The sequence below is a fragment of the Gopherus flavomarginatus genome, chromosome 4, assembly GCF_025201925.1.
Source record: "Gopherus flavomarginatus isolate rGopFla2 chromosome 4, rGopFla2.mat.asm, whole genome shotgun sequence".
Classification (NCBI taxonomy): domain Eukaryota; kingdom Metazoa; phylum Chordata; order Testudines; family Testudinidae; genus Gopherus; species Gopherus flavomarginatus.
The window spans coordinates 79,909,744-79,934,512 of NC_066620.1; the positions used below are offsets into that span (position 1 = coordinate 79,909,744).

Sequence of the window (24,769 nt, forward strand, 5' to 3'; positions counted from 1 at the left end):
ACAGGAGCCTTATGAAAGAAATACGAGTTCTCATGAAGAAATACATATGGTCTTAGAACTACAAGACATCACTGTATTTCTTCAACTTCACAGAACTTCAGGAGTGACAGGAAATTAACAGCCATACACACCTCCTTGTCCACAGACCCCTCTCCATCATTAAGTACGTTTTCTCATGCAACCATTCAAAGATCATTACTGGTAGCAAACCGGAGACCCAAATTTGGACTGCTCGTAGGCCTCGCAGCTCTCAAGTGGAACAGACTGGCTACAAGGAATGACATGTTTAGCATCTTACAAGAAAAAGAGGATGGCAAACTCCTCATGATGAAGCACTTTTATGTGATTAATGGGGAGAAAATAATGCCGGCCTGAACAGAGAAAGTATGATCCATCCTCATAGCCAGAAAAAAAGTGTCAATGGTGATTTATAAGCAAGGAGGATAAACTGTGTTTGAGTCTATCTTGAAGCATTGCAAAAGGAAACCTCAAGTAAGGCAATCAGAATCGGCTTCTCCACACATTGTAGGATTGTTACAAATTATCCCATGATGGTCCCCACACAACCAGTATTGGCCTGAACGACGCACCCTCCTGTATGATCCAATATAACTGATTTACTGTTTGAATGATGCATCAGTAGAGCTATGTTGCATCGCACTGTATATCTATCCTTGTTGTGTCATATGGTTAAAGCAATTGGAATACTGTTACAGAAAAAAAGAAAAAGGAAATCTACCTGGGCAGAAGGCAATGCACCACTTGCACCTCCTTCTCAAAGGATGGACATTTCTAATAACTGACCCATCTGCCAAGAAAACCACAGTAAAATAAAAATTGTAAGAATTTACTTACATGGGATTTTGACCAGTAAACGAATACCTCAGCCACCATGCGGAACAGTTCCTCTGCTTCCGGGTTGGGTTCTTTCAGCCATTTTGCCCTAAAATTAGATAACAAGGGAAAAAAAACTTGGTGATGATTCTTTCTGGCTTAGATAATGCAATTGTAACATTTTGCTTTGAAATCAATTTTTAACATGATATCACCAGGAAAAAAGTACAACGACATGCATGCATTTTAATTTACGTTAAAGTGGCCTTTTGATGCCCTACTTCAACATCTGAATACAGTTTCCTCATAATAATAGGTAAAATGCAATAGGAAATTATTTTTTTGTGATTTTTCTCCAAATCCCTTCCCTAAAATTGCAGTAAGTCTGCAATAAGGTACTGTTAATGTCACTTTAAAATTGATTGTCTGAAGAAAAGTTATGTAAATTCAGTGTAGGACATAATCAAGGCACAAAATGAAGTATCAAGAAACATAACTAGGTTTTGAAAGGGTTCACTAATTTGTTTTTTTCCACATACCTGTTATAGTCCACAAATCTAATCAACAAAGGGTAGAAGGCATAGAGGTCCCGTGCCAAAATGGTGAACTCATCCAGGATAAGCAGTTCAGCCTCAGACATGTCACCTCTGCCTTCTGCTCTTAGATGGTCTTCATCTGATACAACCATTGCTGCTTTTTTCTTCAACTTATCCATCAGTGGCAGGAAGTGGGTCTTTAAAAGCTGGGGCTTCACTTTGATTATGATAGGCTGGGAAAACACTATTTAAGGCAAATTAATACTATAATAAACACCTGACCATGAAGTGTAATCCAAAACCTTTACCTTTTCTCTCCTGTATTTTATTTTAACGAACGAGGGTGAAATCCTGGTCCAATTTAAAGTCAATTGGAGAGCTGCACTGACTTCAGTGGGGCCACAAGTTCATTTTGTTAGTGTGAAAACAGGGATTCAAATTAGCTAATACCATGCTAAACACTTAACACCATGAAACTTGTCTTATATCTACTGCAGCATTTTGCCTTAAGAAAATTAAAAAGTTTCATAAAATATGTAAATGTTGTGCAGTGACGTATGTGGGGGATAAATCGTTCCTGAGCTCCTAGCTCTTCCTTCACACAGTATTGTTTGGCTTGGTTGAAAGGAGGAAGTACTGGAAATCTCATTTGGGAGCTTGCGCTAGTAACTGCCAGACCCATTTTGCATTGCACAAGCCTGGATAAGTTATGAATACACATTTGAACTTTTGGGATCTCATCTGGACTAAATGAGCCTCTGAAAATGTTGAGAGGGGCACCCATCACTTAGCCACTTAAAGTACCTAGGCCGGGTTTTCTGCAAATCCACTCATCCAAAGGGTAAACCTTAAGGAAGTATTTAGCCAGTGTTTGTTTAGATAACAAACACCTACAATACATTTCGTAGATTGTAAGTAATTTGCAGCAGGGAACATGTTTGCCTATGTTATCTTACAGGGACTATCAAAATGGGAGTCCAGACCTGTATGTTACCAAAAACATAAGCATCAAAAACAACAGAAAGAAGACAATAAGCATTGAAAAGTCATGTGAAATTGAATCAGAGGACAGAAGTGACTTTTCCAGGAAGATGATAAAGTTTTACAAGGTGACAAATCAACAAATCAGCTGTGTTTTCAACCTTTCACTTTTGTGATTTTCAATAAGACCCAATGTTATCATCTTTCTTAAAAAAAAACACCACCTAAAAGTAGCTATGAACTGCCATCCATCTCAAAGGAGTGTATGCTGAAGTGGAAATTCTGATATTTTTATGATTCCTATGAGGGCCTCAGTTTCCCTGTGCTTTGCATTCCTATGCATGGAGTATAAAAAGCTGCCCATGGGGCAAAGCAGAAGATATGAGGGCTGAGTCATGTAACTGTTTGGGGTGGTATGAATGGGTCATTAAAGGATTGGCTGGAACCAACCCGTATCAGCGGAGGATCCAGAAAGACAGTGGGAACCCCAGTGGCCAGGACATTCACATCTAGGATTCCCCCCAATATCTCTTCATGGAGAAGCAGAGCAAAGGCTACAGCTGGAGAACAAAGCAGAAAGGAGTCAGATAGCTGGGTTAAGAGCTGGCCTTTGAAGAGACACGGGAACACACACACCTGGGACTAGGAATCAAGACAGAGAGAGAGCCTAAATAGCTTTGATGGTAGCATGGCTCAAGGGAGCCCTGGCCTAACGTTGGCCATGCTGAACTCTTAACCTTTGCTTCTCTACCCTAACCTAAGGACTTTCAGACTCTGTATATCAGGTGACAAATAAATCGTTGCCTTGTTTGGAAAAGGCTGCCTGGAGTTGCTGCAAATAATCACTACGAGCACTGCACCCTGAAGGGACACAGCACAAGCCTTCTGCAGGAGTCTGGCTTTGGCTGGACTCACTGCAAGGAACCATAGAGACAGACAGGGTTTGTTGGTGCCTGAAGGCTCAGTTCTGGATCCTTGGAACTGTGTGTATCCTTGGGCCCAAGCACACTAAAGGGATCACACTCCCAAGGGACTAGTTAGAAACTGGAGCATTGGACAGACCCTGTGGAATGGTGACAGGGTGTTAATCATAAAGCCTAATGACAACACTTCAAAAACCAGATTTTGGATTAGCACACAATTGCCTTCTGTATATATAGATAAATTGGTGGCAGAAATACAATTCTTTCAGTTCAGTAAATGGCATATTACAATGCAGGGATGGCCATGCTTTTGAAGGAGGGAAATTTATTATGAAGTTCAAGATGATATATACCAATTATTTAAAAATATATCATCTCTCTTTCAAAGAACTGCTGTCTTATTGTTTCATTTAATTAGACTTTGTATTATTCAAAGAGGCTGTAAAATATGGGCTTGATTCTCTTCCAACTTCAAGTGGGGTAAATATAGAGTAAATCCATTGAAGTCAATGTGAACTGATGTAAGTGAGAAAAGAATCAGACTCAAATTATTCATATCTCCAAATCTTACCTGCTAATCTCTTCATCCAGGCTCCCTCATCAATACCTAGGTTGTTATAGATTATTTTCAGTATGTTACCCAACAGAGTGTTCATGTGCTCTGAGTTCAAGGCCGTGCAGCACATTTCAGCCTTGTCAGGATTGTTTTCCGGCCCATGTTCCCACCAGTGTGACATGTAGCTACACAGCATAGGCAATATCACTTCCATTATATGTGGCATTTGTGTGTAACGAATACCAGACTCTGCCAATTCCACTATTTCTTCCATTAACTTCTCCAGGGAAGGAATTTTTGGACAAATCTCTTCTACACTGATTGGCAAATTAAGAGCTAGAAAATAAAAAAAATAAAATGTATCACAAAGAGAAAACACACACAAACATTTATATCCAAATGTTTTTCCATTCTACTTTTATTTTCTCTTTCACAAGATGTCCATCTGGCTGATAAAGCTTTAGACACAAAGAAAGAATGCTTTTATGGAACTGAGTAGAGAGTTATATATCAGCTTCAATGGAAGTGTCAACTTGTATAGTAAGATTAGTGCCAGTACTGAAGTTGGAGCCAAATTGTTTCTATCTGCCTATTGTCTGGGCTGTTTTTCAAAATCAGGCTAAGTCTCATTTTAACACTGAATACATCATACATATTTGTTCACAGAGCTGCATTAATGCGTGCTTAATTGAAGTTTGGATAGCATTTTGAAATCCTCAATAAAAGTACATTCAAATTATTATTATTACTATTAATAAAAGGATATTTCTTTCCACAAGAGACAGTATAGGCTACTGTGGATGTACTACAATTACCAGAACATATTACTTATTAATATAGACACTGACATTTGCCAGACAGACTACTGTAGCTCTATAGAAGAATGAATCAGTTGCTCTTCTTTTAAAATTGAGTGGGTGAAGTTATACATAAGATGCCATTAAGTAATTGTTGTATACTATAGCATAGTGTTTTTCATGTTTTCAATACACCTCTACCTCGATATAATGCTGTCCTCAGGAGCCACAAAATCTTACCGCGTTATAGGTGAAACTGCATTATATCGAATTTGCTTTGATTCGCCGGAGCATGCAGTCTCTCCCCCCCCGGAGCGCTGCTTTACCACGTTATATCCAAATTCATGTTATATCAGGTCACGTTATATTGGGGTAGAGGTGTATTTGTGGTATGCATTAAATTTAGAATGAGACATAACAAAATAAAATTATATTCTATAGGTAGCTGTCCAGTTTTCAATTTCACCCATGGTAGTTTAAAATAACACAAGTTAATCAGTAGAACCTCTAAAATATTTCCAACAGGGAACAGCATAAGGCACAGCATTAATTCCCCAACTATGTTTTTATTAAATAGTCCTCTGAAGGGGCATCTACATGAACAAATGTTTACTTATTTGTATTTGCCTTTGCTGTGGTATTTCCTACACTTAAAATACAGAGTACACCACAGCAAGCAATTTATATCATGCTATTCTAAGTATTTACTTGTTAAGGGCATACAATGTATTAAAATATTTAGCCCCAATTAAAGATACAGATAAATCCCAGAAAGAGCTGAGGCTGAAAATGAGAGATGAGGAACTAAAACTGTTCATTAAGATATGTTATTTTATTTATGATAGTAGACAGTATTAAAATCTCTACCAGCGTATGACATATAAAATCTTATATAAAAGCACTTATTTATATACAATACAAATAGCTTCTGATATTACAATTTATTCCATTTTGCAATGTATCAACATGATCAGAATGAGGTGGAACTAGTTTAGCAAGTTAATTCCAAAATAATAAGAATATCTCCATATGCAATATTGGGCAGCTCAAAAATGAATGAAAAACATTGAGTTTTGCAAGATTTAACCTACCATTCTAGCAAATGAATACAAACAGATCAGTAAATGAAAGGGAGGATTGCTGTAATAGAAAATGTATGTAAAAATGCAGTGAATAAGACAACCACAATTGTGTGTGAAATCCAGACGTTAAAATGCCTGCCTGTGAGGTTCTGGATGTACCTGCTCTATCTCTTGTAGACTTGGTGTTGTAGATAGAGTAGGTATTATGTTTGTTCAGATGAGTTTCCAAAAAGGCCACAGGGAAGGCACCAGCAAAAGCAGCCAAACATTCTCCTAACGCTGAGCGCTGCCTGTGAATTCACAAATGTTCATCGTTATATATACACACACATTTTTTCTGAGTGAATATACGCAAAGCTAGTTCAGTACCATCCTTCCTTTTATTACAAACTATAATCTTCGCAAAGAGAGAATCTGCTACATGATTATAACTACACAGTAACAGAAAAATACATTTAACAGATATCTGAGGACATTAGCCTTCTGCCATTACACAAATAAAATGTTATATATAAAATGTCAAAGCTGGGCCTACTTATATTTGCCGAGAGCTACCAAGGAGCATTTAAGGAAAACACAGCACTAGTATAACAACAATAATGACAGCAATCCTATTATTTTCCTCTCAATTTCCAATAATACTGACTAAACTGTGTCTCCTACTGAGAGAATGCTACCGAATAAACTGATGGATCAAGAGGCCAAATGTTACCACCATTATATCTAAATGATAACTGGAGGACATTTCTCCTTTTTGTGAGATAAGTAATAATCATCTCCTGGACTTGCCCAAAAGCCAAAGTCTGATATAGACGGGATATTGTTATTACTGAATTATTCAGATATACTTTCAAGTTTTTACTATGCTAAAACTTTTGCTGTTTTCCCACCCCTGTAAATTATAACCACCTAGTCTGATTCCTTCTGATATTAAAGAAAATGTGTCAGTCTATGCTATCTGAGACATGTCTCCCCTCAACTTTGGAACCCCAAGGCTCAACAGTGTGGCTTCTCACACAGAAAAAAACATTGTCACAGAAAATAAATTACTCTCATCTCAAGGAGGCAAAGAAATCCTGGTCCCACAGAATATCTTAAAACCAAAAGAGTTGACATAAAAATATGTAGGGAGTATGTTGTTGTAGAAAAAATGATATTGTTTAAATAATTTTTTTTTGTGGTTGTCAATTTTCCTACATAGAGGAGACATTAGGTCCCACAGTCAAGTCAATTTTATTGTAGTATGTGATTGTCAAAATGACTGTCAGGTGTTGTAACATTCTGAAAAGCTTGTGGGCAGCTTTAAATAAAGATAGTATCAAGAGATGAACAAGCCATTTTTAATTTCTTTTGGACTAAAACATGCATGAGGAAGTAAGAATCAAACTGGAGAACTTGAGGAGATTCCTAGAAGTTACAGAAATTCTGCAGTTTGTTCAAAATCCTGCCTTCCTTTCTGACCCAGGAGAAAGGAGAAACCTGGAGTTTCTGCTGTAACAGAATGCCATTGAATTCCCAATCCATAATACCCACAATAAACACAGGAACTTCAGCTTTTGACTCCATCATATTTCTCATAGCTATTTCCCCTCCTGATTTCCTCCCTGACCTACATAATGTCCACGTGAAAAGAACCTGTTTCACATACATCTATAAGATAGCATGCTATCCGCTTTCTATATGCACTGATGTTTGTGGACTTTAATAGATGAAAGAGGCCACTTCACTTTCACAATAGCTCTTGTGAGAGTCAATATATAATTTCATATAAGACCAATACGTAAAATATATGCCACTTGGAGAGCATTCACTTGAAATTGCATATATTTTTATTCCGCATTGGAGAGTAATTATTTTTAAATGTAATTCTATTCATGATTAGATGGGGTGACAAGTGGGGGTGATGTCAAAGGCTGAGGTGGTCATGTTTGTTGTGAGCACAGCGTTATAGATAGATAGCAGTTCTGAAGGCAGTAGCCATTTGGAGTACAGTGATTATGCATCTCTCTCTAGAGTTACACATCCTTCAACTCTTATTAGCTAATAATGACTCTTTGATAGAATACAAGGTTTCCCAGACTAAGGGCTACTGAGAAATAACATCAGTCATCATGCAAATCGGAGCCCTTTTACCAGGATGCAGTGATTTGTAAAAGAAATAAGTTTACATAGTACAGAGTCCCTGAATTTTGATAGCTGAAACAGTGTAACTTATATTGACTTGTTGCAACCTTACATTCTGACTCCCAAACTGGTTGCCAGGTGTCCAGTTTTCGACCAGAACGCCCGGTCGAAAAGGGACCCTGGAGGCTCTGGTCAGCACCTGTCCTTTAAAATTCCAGTTGGTGGCACAGTGGGACTAAGGCAGGCTCCCTGCCTGCCCTGGCTCGACACAGCTCCCAGAAGTGGCCAACATGTCCCTGCAGCCCCTAGACACACAAGTGATCGAAGAAGCTTTGCGCACTGCCACCACCCTGAGTGCTGACTCCTCAGATCTCACTGGTCACAGGGGCGGCTCTAGACATTTCGCCGCCCCAAGCACAGCGACATGCCATGGGGGCGCTCTGCCAGTCACCAGTCCCACGGCTCCGGTGGACCTCCCGCAGGCGTCCCATCGAAGCCGTGGAACCAGCAGACCCTCCGCAGGCATGCTGCTGAAGGCAGCCTGCCTGCCGCCCTCCCAGTGACCGGCAGAGTGCCTCCCGTGGCATGCCGCCCCAAGCACGCGCCTGGCATGCTGGGGCCTGGAGTCGCCCCTGATTGGTCAGGAACTACGACCAATAGGAGCTGCAGGGGTGGCACCTGTGTGTGTAAGCAGCATTCACTGTGCCGAGCTGCCTGGCCGCCCCTGCAGACATGCCATCCGCTGCCGGGAGCCACAAGGAGCCTGCCTTAATCCTGCTAAGCTGCTGACCAGGAGCTGCCCTAAGTCAGAACCCCCTCCTGCACCCTAACTCCCTCCCAGAGCCTGCACCCAATCCCCTACCCCAGCCCTGAGCCCCCTCCTGCACCCAAACTCCCTCCTGGAGCCTGCACCCTGCACTGCCTCCCACACCCCAACTCCCTGTCCCAGTACTGAGTTCCCTCCTAGACCCCAAACCCCTCTTCCCCCACCCCACTCCAAAGCACCCCCTCAGCTGGAGCGCACACACCCTCCCAAACCCTTGCCCCAGTCCAGTGAAAGTCAGTGAGGGTATGGGAGAGTGAGCAATGGAGGGAAGGGGGATGGAGTGAGTGGGGACGGGGCCTGGGTGGGATCTGAGAGAAGGGTGGGGCAGGAGCAAGGCATTCAGTTTTGTGTGATTAGAATATTAGAAAGTTGGCAACCCTAACTGTATACAAGGTATGAGAATTAATGGAAGGAGGTAGAGAACAAACACTCTGGCAAGGAAGTTACACTCCTCAGTGCTATTCTGGGTCTGCTACTGCTTTGCTGTGACCTTGAGCAAGTCACTTGATCTTCCCTATTTGTCAGTTTCCCCCTCTGCAGACTGTAGATAATTAATGAGATGCTGCAGAGTGTTGTAAGGTTTAATTAGTGTTTTGATGAAAGTGTGATATAAGTACAAAGGGTTATGAATAAAGTTCTCTCTCTGTCGTGCTTTATGGCCTATTTGACTGATTCTGTAGAATCACTGATTATTTTCAACAGTGATTTTTTGAGAATGAGCCCATCCAGACTGGATTCAAGATTCAGTCTTGAATTTTATCGTTCAGAACCACCTCTACTTGAAGTACAAATACAAAAAGTACATTTCTGATGCATTATGATTTTTTCATTTGATTTGTTAATAGAATCATGAATGACAAAATTCAATAATTCTGACCGGATTTCTTACCCGTTAGAACGAAATTGTAAAATGAACATATAACATTTTATTTACAAAATGTGAAAACACCAAGTTTTTAATATCCGTCATGAACAAAAATAAATGAGGGATAACCGTAAAATATAGTACAGTTAATCAATCTACAAGCAACAATTATAAAACTAATTGTAATGAAAATTTGCAATTTCCCCTTCTAGAACTCATAAATTGTCTAAGTTCCCCTAGCAATTAATACTGCTTGTATTATACAAAAAAGTCATATCCTGCAGTCCCAATGGAAGCAAGAAATATCGTATTTTAGACTAAGAACCTTTTCAGTTCTAATTGAAGACTATCTTTTTACACAGTTATATGCAAATATTTTTAAAAAATTATAATAAATCCAGTATAGTTATTACCATAACTCCCTTTTCTATTAAGGGGTACTTGATTTTTGCCCTCCCCTCCAACTTCTCCCCACACTCCTTTTTGTGCTTCCACCTTGGAAAACAACATTCTAATAAAGAGTGCACATGACGTCTACATATACAGCTAAGTGTATACATGAAGATTACAATTATGTACATGATTTTTCATCTTACCGCTCCACATAGATACTCTTGCTGGTTCCTAGAGAGTACAAGCTGGCCAATATTCTGTAACAAGAGACCTGAACATCTTCCACTAAGGGAAAGGGGCAGAGAAGTAAGAGAAAAAGGTTTTACTGCATTCCATTTTCATACTACATAGTGCGCTTAAAATATAGAGACAATCTAATTATATTTGACTTGACAACCTGCATACTAATGAGTACAAGCTACCAAACATCATCTATAGAAATCACTGTGTAAATACAAAAAGTAGTCTGATGGCCAGATGCTGACATAGCTTTTTATGAAAAATTTCCACTTAATTCAATAGAAAGCATATACTGAGAATAATATCATATTTAATGTACCATTAGCATGCTCTATTTTTCTGTGAAAAATAGCAAACCATCTTTGTTAGGATTATGCATAGTTATAGAAGCTGAGATTTGATTTATGAAATAATCTATGCAATATAGTATATTGAATCTTTTCCAATTGCTAACAGTACTTTAAAAGCAGGGAATTCCCAGAGCAATTATCTAAAGTGTTAAATGAGTAAAAGGAAAATATAATCAGGGAACTAACCAATTTAAGAATGCATTATGCTTTGTAAAATATACAACAGTGGGAAAATACTCTTGGTGAACAGATTTTTAATTTTGTAAATTATATTTAATGATATTACCTCATTTTTAGATAAAGCTACAGGTAAATAGCATCTAAATGATGTATTCATTAGTCAGGCAAGGGAACCAAAACAAAATGATCACCTGATCCCCCCAACAATTCTTCTCTTCATTGCTTGTTTTAGGAATAACAATCATCACATTATGAATTCTAGTGTAGTGTAAAGAACAACATTGTTTTTCCATTTGCAGCTGTAAAAAACTGAATTGATCAAATTGGGGAGAAAAAATTGATGACATGGCTCCCTTCCCCCCCCAAAAGTGATTACATTACAACTTTTTCTCAGTTTTCCATATTCTTTTTTTCAATTCACCTATGCTATTTTTCAGCAAATAGCACTAAGAGATTGAGGTTATGTTTTTTGAAATTTCCCATGAATGAGAAATTCCCCCCAAAATTGTTTTGGAAACACTAACATATGGTATTTCTGAAACAATATACTCCACAGACTGGCAAGAGTAGTGAAATGGACAAAGAAGTTAAATTTCAGTCAGCAGCAGCTGGGGGCCCCAGAGTCTGTGGCTCTGGCATAGCCCTGCCCTGCAGAGAGCCCTGGGCCAGGGACCACAGGGCTTCCAAAATCCTGGGTCAGCTGGCTCCACAGGCTGCCTGACTCTCAGGGAAGCTGGTTCAGCAGGCTTCGGGTTGCTCTGGAGCCCTGGACATTGGAAGAACATCCCAGGACCTCCACGTTCCCAGCTCTGCAGCAGCGAACCTAGAAGCTCTGAGAGGCCCAGCTACAGTCCAAGTTCTCAGGGCTTCCATGCGCTCCTCTGCAGAGCCAGTTTTGCCAGGCTCCCAGTTTGATGGCAGGGAGTTTGGAAGCCCTGAGAGGCCCCAGCTCAGGGCTTTCAGGCAGGGCTGGTTCCAGGGTTTTTGCTGCCCCAAGTGAAGGAAAAAAAAAAAGTCACAATCGTGATCGGCAGCAGCTTCACTGTGCCGCTTTCTTCTTCAGCGGCAATTTGGCAGCAGGTCCCTCCCTTCGAGAAGGATGGAGGGACCTGCCGCCGAATTGCCACCGAAGAGCCTGACATGCCGCCCCTTCTCCTTGGCCACTCCAAGCATGTGCTTGCTGAGTTGGTGCCTGGAGCCAGCCCTGCTTTCAGGCTCCCAACTCTATGGCAAGGGGCCTGGAAACACTGGCATGGTGCTGCTGCCCCATAGCCAAAGACCCTGGAAACTAGGGCTCCCCAGCTGCCCGCCAGTCAGAACTATGATTGTGATTCGACTACAGTTCACTCAACCCGATTCACATTCACATTCACATTTCAGGTTCAATGAACCAGAAGTTTCTGACAAAACTCTGTTTCACCGGACATTTTTCAACCAGCTCTAGTTACAACTGCCTGCTAAAGGGCCTGGGTTTTTTGTTTTAGCTCAAGCTGCAGAGATTCATGTTTTTAGCTCTGGGGTCCCCAGTTCAAGATGGTGTACATCACATAAGTGGGAGCTCATCCAGGAGTTGAGCAGATGTGTGCCTCCGACACTCAGGATGAGCATATTCTGTCCAGAGGAAGTACGTAACCCAGTAGTCTCTGTGATACATGCCCCCCACTGTGTCCAGTCTACAGACAATCTGAGATTGTTACCATCCCAGCTACAGACTGGCTTTTTAGTTCAAGCTACTTTCAGCTCTGCAGGTCTTCTATTCAATACTCATTGTCAGCCAAGGTGATGGTCATTACACTAGTGTAAATAAAGAGATTGAGAAGATTTGTCTCATTCACTCAACTGTTTTTCATTCTGGTAGGGGGATGGGACCATAAATTCAGTAGTGATGGTTTTTCAATCTCTCACACTGCATGAGAGAGAGGCAGATATTTTTGATTGACTGGACTGACACTCTAGTTAACTCCTCCCACGGAAGAGCTATTCCAGAGAGTCTCTTCTAAAGCCAATAATGGTCATATCTGAATAAAACACTTTTTCAAAATTTATTAACAACAACAGATAAAACTGCCCAGCACTAAAAAGTAACTGTCCAACTGAGGAAAAAAAATACACAAACTGGAATGACACTCAAGCGAAAAGGGTATTATTCCTAAAATATAGTGTGAAGAGAAGTGGTGCTCTTGTGTACTACGTAAAATAGGTAAGCACAGTTCAAATTAACCAACAATTCATACTATTAGTGGGTTTATAATAACTGAATAAAAATCACATAGAATAGGTGATTAAAATCATGTAAGTAATAAACTATCAGAGGCTAATGATGAAATTCTATCTGGATCAGAAAACAAAAAGGAGTAGAAAGTGTATACCTGATCTTCTGTAGATGGCATATAGTTCCACAGCTTTTTACTTTTGGATTATGTCTTTAGACACTGAAATTAAATGTCTTCAACCATAATTGATAAAGAAATAAAACTTATAGTCTAGCATCACCCTGTCAAATTATAAATATCAGAAAACCATTTTCCACATAGCTATTTTATATTTTCTCAGACTCAGAAAATGCAGATGGCTGAGCTTCAGTCTCTTTTTCTAGATCCTCCATGGATGGACTCCTCTTTCAACAATTCTCCATTTCTGAGCTGGCCAGCTTTGAGGAAGAAGAATTGCTGCTCACAATAGAAGGGGAGCTGGCTATTAGAATTCCTGTGGGGATTCTAAACAGCACAAGATTGAAACTCTGCTTTATGGACTGTAAGAGGAACTGCGAGAGAACAGCTTTAGTCCCACCGAAATTAGGCGATTTACAAAATTTAGGCTGTGCATCAACTGTGCTCCTGCACTGCACAGAAATGGAGCTTCAGAAGTACCTCCCCACATCAGCCCCTTGCAGATGTCTTCAGCAGTTCCTCTTGCTCTGCCTCATGCACCCATCTGAACATCCGATCAATTGAAACAAGGTAATGTTCGTAGCTAAAGTCAGGTGGCATAACCTTGCTTGAAAGTTTGAATGAATGAGGTTGCATTACAACAGTTTTCATGAGAGAACTTCAAAGTTCTATACAAAAATTAAATTTGCGACACGCCTGTGTGATAAATACTATTATTCTCATTTTATAGATCGATAAATTTATGCAGAGTGAGATTATGTGATTTATGCAAGATCACATAGCAAGTCTATGGCAAAGTCAGAAATATAATCCAGATTTCTAATCCTATCTTCTAACCACAAAAGCACACTCCCTCCCATATTTTTAAACAATGGGATAAAACCTGCAGACCTTATTCTAAGCTTGAGACAAATTCTCATTTAAATCAGTGAAAATTCTGGCAGAGTTTTGTCAGGGTTTGTCCCCATATATTAGAACCCAAACTGTAATAACCCTCAGTACAAAACAATAAAGATCATTAGCTGCCTGGGATTTCTAAATAATACCTACATATTAGATCTTCTCCAAATTGATGCTGTCCAATATGTTCAAATAATGAAGAGAGCACTGGCAGGAGAGCCACTGTGGTGTAGTTAATGATTTGTGTCACCCCCTTTGGTTGATTTCTTGTGTGTGTAAACTGGCCTTGTTTAAGATTTTCCATTGTCATCTCCAGATCTTCTGCAGCATTATCCAAAAATGCTCTCAATGCCATTTTAACAGACTCCAGACCAGTCTTCATCACAGTCCTGTGCATTACATATAAAAGAATTAAAGACCATATTCTGTTAGAGAAACCATGAAACAAAGTCTACTCTTGGATGATATAAAAATGATACACAAGATCTTGGGAAAACCTTCCTATTGGGTAAAACCTTCTTTCCCTAAAGAAAGTACCTTCCAATTGAAAAGCAGTGTCAGAGTGTCACTCTGCAGAACGGAAAGGATTTCAATTCACTTTACATTGACAAGGCTTCTTAAGGAAAGGCTTAAATGCTTCATAAAAGCAAGGAATGAGGAAGCCAACTAAATCATCAGAATAGGAATCTTATGGTTGTTTAAACTGCCACCCAAAATGCCTACCCAACTATCACAGCCAGATTTTGCTTCAGCAATTTTAAAAATCAGAGTGGGTTTTCTGAAAGCCACAGTTAAAATCTCTAGTAGAAACAGAGCAACATGAACATGTTGGTTATAGAACTACAATCACTTGTATCCAATATTGTAATTCAGTGTCACTGCCTTCAAACAGAAACACAAGGCTAGCTGAGTTGACTGTAGGAGGTCCTCTATTCATAGAAAAGTACAATTTCACAGAGTTTTCATTTTGATAGTGAGAGAGAAATCAGGCCAGGTGAAAAAGGTTTGACAGCCCAGGAGACTAAAGTAACCTATTTTATTCACAGAATATGTACTGCATAGGTGGCAACAATGCAAGCTTCCATGTACAGCTATACATATGTGCCTCAATCCTGACTAAAGGGACCTTTCCATGGGTATGTCTTCACTGCAGAGTTAACTTGGGTGACTGGCACCTGGGTTAACCTAGCCTAGCTGTGGGCAGCCATATTGCAAAGCCATACTCAAGTCACTATATAGTCACTGCTACTGCACTCGCCCCTGTGTCACCAGGACGTCTGGGGGGCACATGCCATGGTTCTTAGCACTGCTGTAAGTGAGCTGTTCTGCGATTCTTCTGCCTAGTGTATTGTGGGAGAACTTGTCAGTGCTTCTGGACATGTTGGAGAGAACTGTGGGGAGGGCATCAGAGGACGATCAGCACTTGAGTGGGTTAGCCCGCATCTTCCTTGCAAAATGGGCACTTTACTGGCCTGAATGAATGCAACAGCCACACGTTAGCCTATAGACCCAGCTGAGTCAGCTAGCCTGGGCTGAAAACACCACTAAACTCAGGTCAGAGTTTGTGTGTGTGAACAGATGAGAGGTTAGAAGCAGATCTCAAATAACAGCCCGAGTTAGCTCAGCAGTGAAAACATACTCAAAGAGTGAAAGCACACCTCACTCAATGCCCATTCAATTCTTGGCTTCTCTGATCATGAGGTTGTAAGCAAAATAATAAATTATTTCCAATAGTTATGACAGTTTTTGAGACACTTATCCACTCGAGACAAAACCCATAAATAGCCAGTAGTTTTTGGTCACTACTGAACTGGCCTGGAGTTGAAACAGTGAGTTAGAGATGAAAAGCTCTATATTGTATTACCAAAACCTCAGGTTATCAAGAATAATAATGAAGCAACATTCAGTATAGGAACTTTTTCAGCAGGACAACTCTTTTTTATTTTAGAAATTCTGTAGCCATGTACAGCTAATCAGCCCCCAAATCCTACTGTACATGTGCTATTTCGGTTTAAGTGATTTTTTTATACTTTAGTAAATGTATTCAGCATTACCTTGCATCCAAAGTCTGGCCAAGTATATGAAGACAGTTGACTATTGATGTTGCATCATTTCCTAAACAGGAAGCAAAATGATCCACCAATTAAAATGAGTTTGCATTAAAGCAGTCCTATTTTTGTTAACATTTGTATTTTCAAAGAAGCAGTAAATAACACAGCAGAGGCACAATTCAGCTTCTGCATGATTTTAACAGTCAAGTTAAAAACATGTTTGTTGCATTAACTTTGTTTACACAGACAATAAAGCATCTCTCATCAAATAGCTGAGGCACTCAAAGCATCTCTCCCTCAAACATCTGAGGCACTCATGAAGCACTTAGATGTGAAGTTAACTAGAGCTGAAGTGTACTATTTGTATTTCACTTAAGTTGTTGAAAATTTCACTTCAACTGATTCCAGTTTATCTGAGCATTTATTTTCTCTCTCTCAGATAACAAAGGTTATCTGATGCTCTCAGTTTGGTGCTGCCTCACTGGTACAAGAGATAAGCATTCATATAAGATGACAAAGATGTTAGACCCTGAACAGCTGAAGTGATCTACTACGGACTCTTTGAAATCAGATATCTCTACCTGAAAAGCAACATAAATACTTCTCACAATTCTTGCAGTTCTCTGCCTAACACTTTATAATAAGCTTTCTTATGATGAAGAATAAAGCACAAATTCAGAAACTGGCATAAATGGATGTCATCCAGTGAACTAAGGAGTCTCATTAGTTAACACACAGGACAGAATTTGGCCATACATACATGATCCATATATATTATTTCACTGTTTTACAGTTAATTCCCCCACTTGTTTAAAAAGGTGGAATTCTCTCTTTCCTTTCTACAATTCTAAAATTAGTTGGTCTTCAGTAGCCAACAGTCAAGTAGCAGTATGTTTTTAAACACTGAGTTGTACATATAATGAAAAATAATTTTTTTCAGTGAAATAGAGATTTTCAAAAGGCAGACTGTAGAGAAGTAGAGACAATGGTGGCATCTGGGAAGGCTTCTTTACATTACTCATAATTAAGGCTACAATTTACTCATGGAGATCACAGCAGTCATGGATTCCATGACTTTACTAGACCTCAGTGATGTCTAGGTTTTCAGGAACAGTACGTGGGACTTTGCACCCTTGCCCTGCAACTGGGGCTGGCTGGAACCAGGACCCTGCAAGCCCCAGCCCTGCTGCTTCCTCCAGGGGACTGCAGCTGGGATCGGGGGATGTAGCTGGGGCTGAGGCCCAATACCCGTGACTTCCACTGGGGGTTGCAGCCAGGGACGTGTGCCCCATCCCTGACGCATCCCTGTCTTGGCAGGGGACATGCATTCCAGCCCTGACACATCCTGGGCTTGGCAGGGGCCAGGATCATGCGCCCCAGCCCTGCAGCTTCTGCTAGCAGCTGCAACCAGGCCATGTGCCCCAGCCCCAATGCGTCCCGGGCTGGGTGGGGGCCAGGTGCACCAGGCCTGTGGTGTCTTGGGCTTGGCGGGGCTGCAGCCGGGCCGTGCGACGCAACCCCATGGCGTCCTGGGTTTGGTAGGATCCTGGCACAGGCCATGAGCCCCAGCCCTGCGGTGTCCCAGGCTTGGCGAGGCTGCAGTCAGGCCATGCACTCTAGTCCCATGGCGGCCTGGGCTTGGTGGGGCTGCAGCCAGAGTGGTGCACCCTAGCCCTGCGGCTTTCACCAGGGGCTGCGGCTGGGGGCACATACTCCCCTTGCAGCTTCCCAGTGTCATGTGCCTCCCGCCACTGTGGCCAGGGCTTGGCAGGGGCTGCAGTGGTAGTCACTCACACCTATCCCACAGCTGGGCCAGCTCTGGAGCAGGGGCTGTGTGCCCCCATGGCTGGGGGCTCAGCCTGTCAGTTGTTCCCCCCTCAATAGGGCTCCATTCCTCCCCCCTACCTAGCCCTGACCCCAAATATTTTTAGTAAAGTAACAGACAAGTCATGGGCTCTGTGAATTTTTGTTTACTGCCTGTGACCAGTTCATGATGTTTACTAAAAATAACCATGTAAAAAATCTTAGCCTTACTCATAATCTCATAGCAGAAACTGGTTGATACAGTCTCTGATTTACATTCACAGGAAGAGTCATGTGCTTTATCAGGATCAGCTAGACTATATAGTGAGGGTCAGTAGGATGGAGCCAGCAAGTAGTCTAAACATGCTGAAAACTAGCCAATTTTTAGGACTACCCCCACAGGAGATGTGTGCACGTGCTTTCTTTCTGATAGTAAAAATAGGATAAAACTTCACTGGGACATACAAGACTTTTATGGAATAATATTAAAAGATTGAGAAATTAAACAAAGTTTAAAAATTCCAAAAATTCTAAATTCTGGGAAAAAAAACTTATTAACAGGATTAATTTAGCTTCAGTGGGACCATTCACATGCACAAGTCTTTGCGGGAACTGAGACTTAGGTAGAAAAACCAACCTTAATTCACTACTCTTCATTTAGTTATTGTAATAAAGCCACGATCCATCTGGAAACCTCTGCCCAACATGTGTTCAACATGTTTAGATGACAACAGTAGTTAGAACACTGATGATCTATCTACACTAGCACTTCCATTGTTCCTACTACTGGTGGGGCCATATATTGTTGAGATAGACATGCAGTGTAGGCATAGTCCATGATAACTATATTTTTGGAACAGAAAGGGTGATTTTTTTTTAAAAGAAAGGTTAGTAATTGTGGAGAGTACTAAAGATCACAAGATCCATATCTTTTTGACATCTATAATTTTTCCTATTCCTAATGGTAAGCAGAACATATTTTTGGAGGATTGTGGTGTATGTGCTTCAGTTCCTCTCCTATCATCTTCCTCATGCAAATTAGCACAGCAGCAACTGAAGGGTACAGCTTTCCTCCACAAGTATGTTTTCCCAAATAGCCCATAGCATCACCAGTGTCTACTGATTTTTTAACTTCAAATAGTTGAGATATTTGGAAAAGCATCCAAAGTTCAGATCTTTATCTGAACCTCTTTGGCTTGGAAAAGTGCCTGGAAATTTTGCAAGAATGAGGTCCATTATGAGATTTCCAGTACTTGCTTATTTTGTTTTGCCTGGAAACATTGTGAGAAGAAACTTTCATGAGGTATTTTCAAAGCACTGGTTCTGATTCTGGATGTAGCCAAGGAAAATTGAATTGTAAATACTGTAAAGAGCAAACTAAACATTTTTGAACTTCACATAGATGTTTTGTTTGGACCCAATTTGGAGAAAAGTATTCAAAATACCTCACAGTCCTTATTACACTCAAAGTTATAGTAAAACTACTGCCAACGATTGGGAGACCATTATAAGTTAGAGAATTTTGTGGATTAGCATGTATGCTCCTTTCCTCCTGGTTTGTCTGCCCTAGATATGTCAGGAAAAATTATGCTCTTACTCAAATGGGTGAATTTGGCCCAACATCTTCACAGCACTATTGGCTTCTCAAACATGGGAGCAGGGACAGTGAGAATTCTGGGCTTTGCATTTCTTTAGACTTAGAGCATTTAGTTGTTTCTACTGTGTTTTCAACACACAGAAACACAAAAACACAACTGGAGTGCCCTCACTTTTAATTTATGTTTATATGCCACTAAATTAATAAAGACCAGACCAATCTTTTTTATTTCAAAATGTGTGGAAACTATTTTGCTTCTAGGCTGAGAGCACCACGTATCAATTTCAGATGACCATGATTTTTTTAAATGAGTTATAAATACCTGAAACTAGGAGTTTCTAAGTAAGTGAATTTTATTGATGCCACAAAAAGTTCTACAGCAGTAACACAGGTGTGGCAGGTCTGTCGAAACAGACCTGTAGCCAGAGCACAGCACTAGAACCTAATGCAAAACACATTCTTCTAATCCATAATATAGCCTTTCCATTATAAAACCCTTTAAAACAACAGGGTACAAATCAAAACTAAGAAACCACTAGACCTTAAAGGAATTGTATACATAAGTAACTGCTAAAAGAACAATAAAAATTGCAAGTACAAAAACATTTTTCATTAAAAGAGTTCAGGCTAAAAGCATCCTAGAAACTAGTGTGATAACTAGGCATCTGAATGGTTGTTCAACCCTGGGCTACACTCACAACAGGTCTCATAAGCAAAATGATTGGGTTTAATCAGCACTTGGATAGGAGACCTTGAGGAAAAAATCCTAGATACTTCAGGAACTGATGTTGGTGATTAAATTCAGTGTCAACACCCTGCGCTCAAAATCCCATGGATATTCATCTCCAGGATGCCTTAATGGAGTGATTTCTACTAGTTCCCAGGAAGTGGCAAACAATTAAGCAGCATCCCCTCCCCCTTTATATCACCACAGAGTTTTCCTCCTGAATAATATCCTCTCTGTTCATGAAAGTGAATGGGATAAATCTGGTCAGTTAGCTGCATGGCTAACATTTGTCTCAGACTGTATGTCACTTTGTCATCAATAGTGAGAATAAAGAATTGGGCTGATACACTGATAGCTCTGAAAATAATGAGATAGCATCTCATACCAGAGTTAAACAATATTGAAAAGTAATTTAAACTATTCATAGAAATTTTCATTTTAACAAGGAAAATACAATTTCAAAGGCTCATTCCACTGCAAATAATTTGTGGAAAATTCAACCCATTAATAATAATGAAAGTGCATAAATGTACTCTCCTGAGTGTACAAATACAGCTCTCAAACAGTAAATCATCGTTAAACCTCAGTTATCCAATAATCAGCATATAATAATTCCATGCTGAAGAATAATCTTAACAAAAATATTAGTAATTGTGACACTGGCAGACCAACCAACCTGTGTATGACCCATAACAACTTAACGAGGTATTACAATTGTACCAGGATAATTCACTTGTATGTGAATTTCGAAAAGATGTACTAGACCAGCAATAATTAACCCATTCATTTGCAATAACAGAAATCAAGGGTAGATGCTAAGTCTGTGTTTACCTGTATCCTGTGAGAAATTTAACAACGTAACCAAATTAGCTTGTAGATGCTTATTCTTTTCATGTCTTAATTGTCTTTACATTATGTATGCAACTGTGTTCAGTAGACCTTAAGATCAAAGATGTGAGACACTGCATGAAATTAACAATTACATATATTGTCTTCATTTTATTTATCCATGATATAATCTATGATCAGCATTCGCCTTACATTCATCAGTATAACTAGATTACCTGTGTATGCATAGTAAATAGAATGTTAACGTCAAGTGATGCGAAGTGTGTACTCAACAAAGAAGAATACTCAGTCTCATGCTGTGTGCAAAGCACTTGAAAAACCAGCTATAAAGAGAAACTTCTGGCCTGATCCTTTCATCTCTAGTCTGCACAGTTTTGAACAGGGAGGTTTAACCCGTGGGACTGAGATTTTGCAAGTAGTTACATGGAATACTCTGGAAAAGGTATGGAAAGACTCCAGCAGACTCTACATCTAAGATGCATTTGGATTCTAACCTTTTAGGATAGTTCCAAAGAGACTTTTGCAAGCCAGCAGATAGATCAGGATCACAACTGTGATGTTACATGAACACTGAAAATCACCTGTATGTATATGATTCCTTAACCATTTAATAACTCCATTCTTTTCTTTTATTAATAAATCTTTAGTTAGTTTACAAAGGATTAGCTACCAGTGTACTATTTGGGTAAGATCTGAAGTATATATTGACCTGAGGGTAACCTGATCTGGGATTGGCAGAACTTTAAGTATGATTAATAGGGTTCTCAATAACCTATCACTATATTAGACTAGACTGTCTAGATAGGAGCCAAGGGCTAGAATGCCTAATGGGGACTGTATTTGGCTTCTTGTTAACCAGTGTAGTACTGCAGAAGCTTTTTGGTGAATCTAATTATAGAATAAAACACCAGTTTGGGGGACAGTCGGTCCTATTTCTTGAAGTCTGCCCTGAGTGTGGTCCATCCAGTCCCAGTAATCCAGTATGGTTAACACATTTCAGGCTCTTCTGTCTGGCAAAAAAATGGTTACTTACCTCTCGTAACTGTTGTTCTCAAAGATGTGTTGTTCAAGTCCATTATACATTAGGTGTGCACGCATCGCATACACCGACGTTGGAAACTTTTTCCCTTCATGGGTCCCATCAGGCCGGCAGGGGAGCCCCCGCCAGAGTGGCGCCTCCACATTGGTCGACCGGACCCCTCTTCAGTTCCTTCTTGCTGATGATTCCGACAGAGGGGAAGGAGAGTGGGAAGTGTAATGGATGTGAACAACACATCTCAAAGAACAACAGTTCCGAAAGGTAGGAAACCATTTTAATTCTTCTTGTGATTGTTCACGTCCATTACACATTAGGTGACTCACAAGCTTACCACAACAGGAGGGTAGGAAGCATGGAATAACTGATTGGAGAACAGCCCTGCCGAATCATCTCTGGCTTGCTGATTGACTGCGTAGTGGGCTGTGAATGTGTGCACTGACGACCAGGTGGCTCCTTTACAGATCTCCTGGATCAGGACCTGCGCTAGGAAAGCTGTTGAGGATGCTTGGGCCCTAGTCAAGTGAGCCGTGACCAGCGGGATGGCACCTTGGCGACCTCGTAGCCCACGTGGTTGCAGTCCACAATCCACGATGCTACACACTGCGTCGAGACCGGAAGCCCTTTCATTCTCTCGGCGATAGCGACAAACAACTGTGTCGACTTGCGGAAAGATCTCGTTTGCTCTAAATAGAATGCCAGGGCCCTTTGGACGTCTAGAGTGTGTAGGCTACCATGACTGGGGTCCATGTGTAGTTTAGGAAAGAACATCGGCAAACAAGTGTCCTGCCCCATATGAAATTGTGAGACTACCTTAGGGAGGAATTTAGGGTGTGGCCTGAGGTGCACTTTGTCCTTATAAAAAACTGCAGGTGAGGGTCCTCAACTTGGAAACCCTCCTCGCAGACGTAATGGCCATCAGAAATCCACCTTCCAGGAGAGGTGAAGGAGAGAGCAAGAGGCCAGGGGCTCGAAAGGGAGTCCCATAAGTTTGGCCCAGACCAGATTAAGGTTCCAGGAATGGGCCGGTGGGCATGAGTAGGGAAACACCCTTTCTAGTCCCTTAAAGGATCAGGCTACCATAGGGCTAGAAAACACAGAATGTCTCGATACCCCCAGCTGGAATGCCGAAATGGCAGCTTGATGCACTCTGATTGATGAAAGAGCGAGACCCTGATGTTTGAGGTACAGGAGGTATTCTAGGATGACTGGAATGGTGGCCTGAAGTGGCTGTATTTGCTTTGGCTCATAGCAGGAGGAGAATCTTTTCCACTTGGCTAAGTAGGTCGCCTTAGTGGAAGGTTTCCTACAGCCAAGGAGAATTTGCTGTACTAGAAGGGAGCACTGGCTCTCCACAGCGTTCAACCACAGAGTTTCCACACCATGATGCAGCGACTGCAGAGCCGGGTGGAGCAGGCACCTGCCGTCCTCCATGATGAGATCTCGGTGCGGAGCAGGGCGATCGGGCGGCCATTGACAGCGCCATCAGGGCCATAAACCAGTGCTGGTGAGGTCAAGCTGGGGCAATCAGAATTATTACTGCTTTGTCCCTACGAACTTTGATGAGGACTCTGTGGATGAGTGGGAGCAGTGGAAAGGCGTACTTCAGACTCCCGCTTCAAGGGATCGCAAAGGCATCTGTGACTGAGCCCAGACTGTGGTTCTGGAAGGAGCAAAACAGTGGACATCGGCTGCTGTCCTTGGTGGCAAAGAGGTCCATTTGGGGAAACCTCCACTTTCAGAAGATCAATTGCAAGACATCCGGTCTCACTGACAACTCGTGCATGCAGTATGACCTGCTGAGGCAGTCTGCCAGCTCGTTTCTCTCTCCCGGGAGGTATGACACTATGAGATGGACAGAGCAGGCTATACAAAAGTCCCACAGGAGAAGAGCCTCTAGGCAGGGGAGAGAAGCAGGCTCCACCCTGCTTGTTTATATAAAACATGGCAGTGGTGTTGTCTGTCAGAACTGTCACGCTGTGCCCTTCTAAAGTAGCGTGAAAGGTTTGGCAGGCTAGGTGAACCGCCCTGAGCTCCTTCACATTGATGTGGAGCAGCCTTTCGTCTCTGGACCACAAGCCTTGTGTGCTTAGATCCCCCAAGTAGGGTCTCCAACCAAGGTCTGATATGTCTGTAACCAGCGTCAGAGCCAGCTGCTGTGCTGCGAAGCGGATACCCTCGCATACTATTGGTTGGTTGAGCCACCATCACTCGGAGTCCAATACTCGGGCAGGAACTGTCATAACAAGGTCTAGGGGATCTCTGCCTGGCCGATACAATCGGGCTAGCCATGCCTCTAAAGTCCTGAGCCACAGCCTAGCGTACTTGACTACGTGAGTGCACGCCGCCATATGTCCCAGGAGCTACAGGCAGCATCTGGCCGTGATTGTTGGGAACCTTAGTATCGAGTCTATGACACGCTGGATGGCCAGAAATCTGGATTGTAGGAGGCTTGTTTGTGCCCGTACTGAGTCCAGCACTGCCCTGATGAACTCCAGCCTTTGCGTGTGTATCAAGGAGGACTTGGGCATGTTGACTAGAAGACCCAGCCTGCAGAATACGTCCAGGGCCACCATCACATGGGAAAGGACCTCCTTCTTGGACCAACCCACAAGAAGCCAGTCGTCGAGGTATGGGTATACTTGTATTCTCCTCTTTTGCAAAAAGGCTGCCACTACTGACATGCATTCCATGAATATGTAGGGGGCTGCCGCCAGGCCGAAAGGGAG

At 41.4% G+C, this 24,769-nt stretch overlaps 1 protein-coding gene and 1 long non-coding RNA gene across 7 annotated transcripts in view; one reads left to right on the plus strand and one right to left on the minus strand.

The window, feature by feature from the left end:
• Positions 1 to 24,769, minus strand: part of RYR2 (ryanodine receptor 2) — a 727,531-nt gene that overhangs the window by 149,309 nt on the left and 553,453 nt on the right. For all 6 annotated transcript variants that reach the window (XM_050950348.1, XM_050950346.1, XM_050950344.1 and 3 more), the window contains 7 exons: positions 16,032 to 16,092; positions 14,128 to 14,366; positions 10,121 to 10,202; positions 5,869 to 5,999; positions 3,846 to 4,166; positions 1,374 to 1,614; positions 856 to 943 (listed from right to left, as the gene is read on the minus strand). In XM_050950348.1, the coding sequence (XP_050806305.1) occupies positions 856 to 943; positions 1,374 to 1,614; positions 3,846 to 4,166; positions 5,869 to 5,999; positions 10,121 to 10,202; positions 14,128 to 14,366; positions 16,032 to 16,092 (1,163 nt within the window). The remainder of the gene's footprint in view (positions 1 to 855; positions 944 to 1,373; positions 1,615 to 3,845; positions 4,167 to 5,868; positions 6,000 to 10,120; positions 10,203 to 14,127; positions 14,367 to 16,031; positions 16,093 to 24,769) is intronic.
• Positions 1 to 24,769, plus strand: part of LOC127049568 (uncharacterized) — an 838,950-nt gene that overhangs the window by 138,267 nt on the left and 675,914 nt on the right. The gene's annotated exons all lie outside the window — the stretch shown is intronic.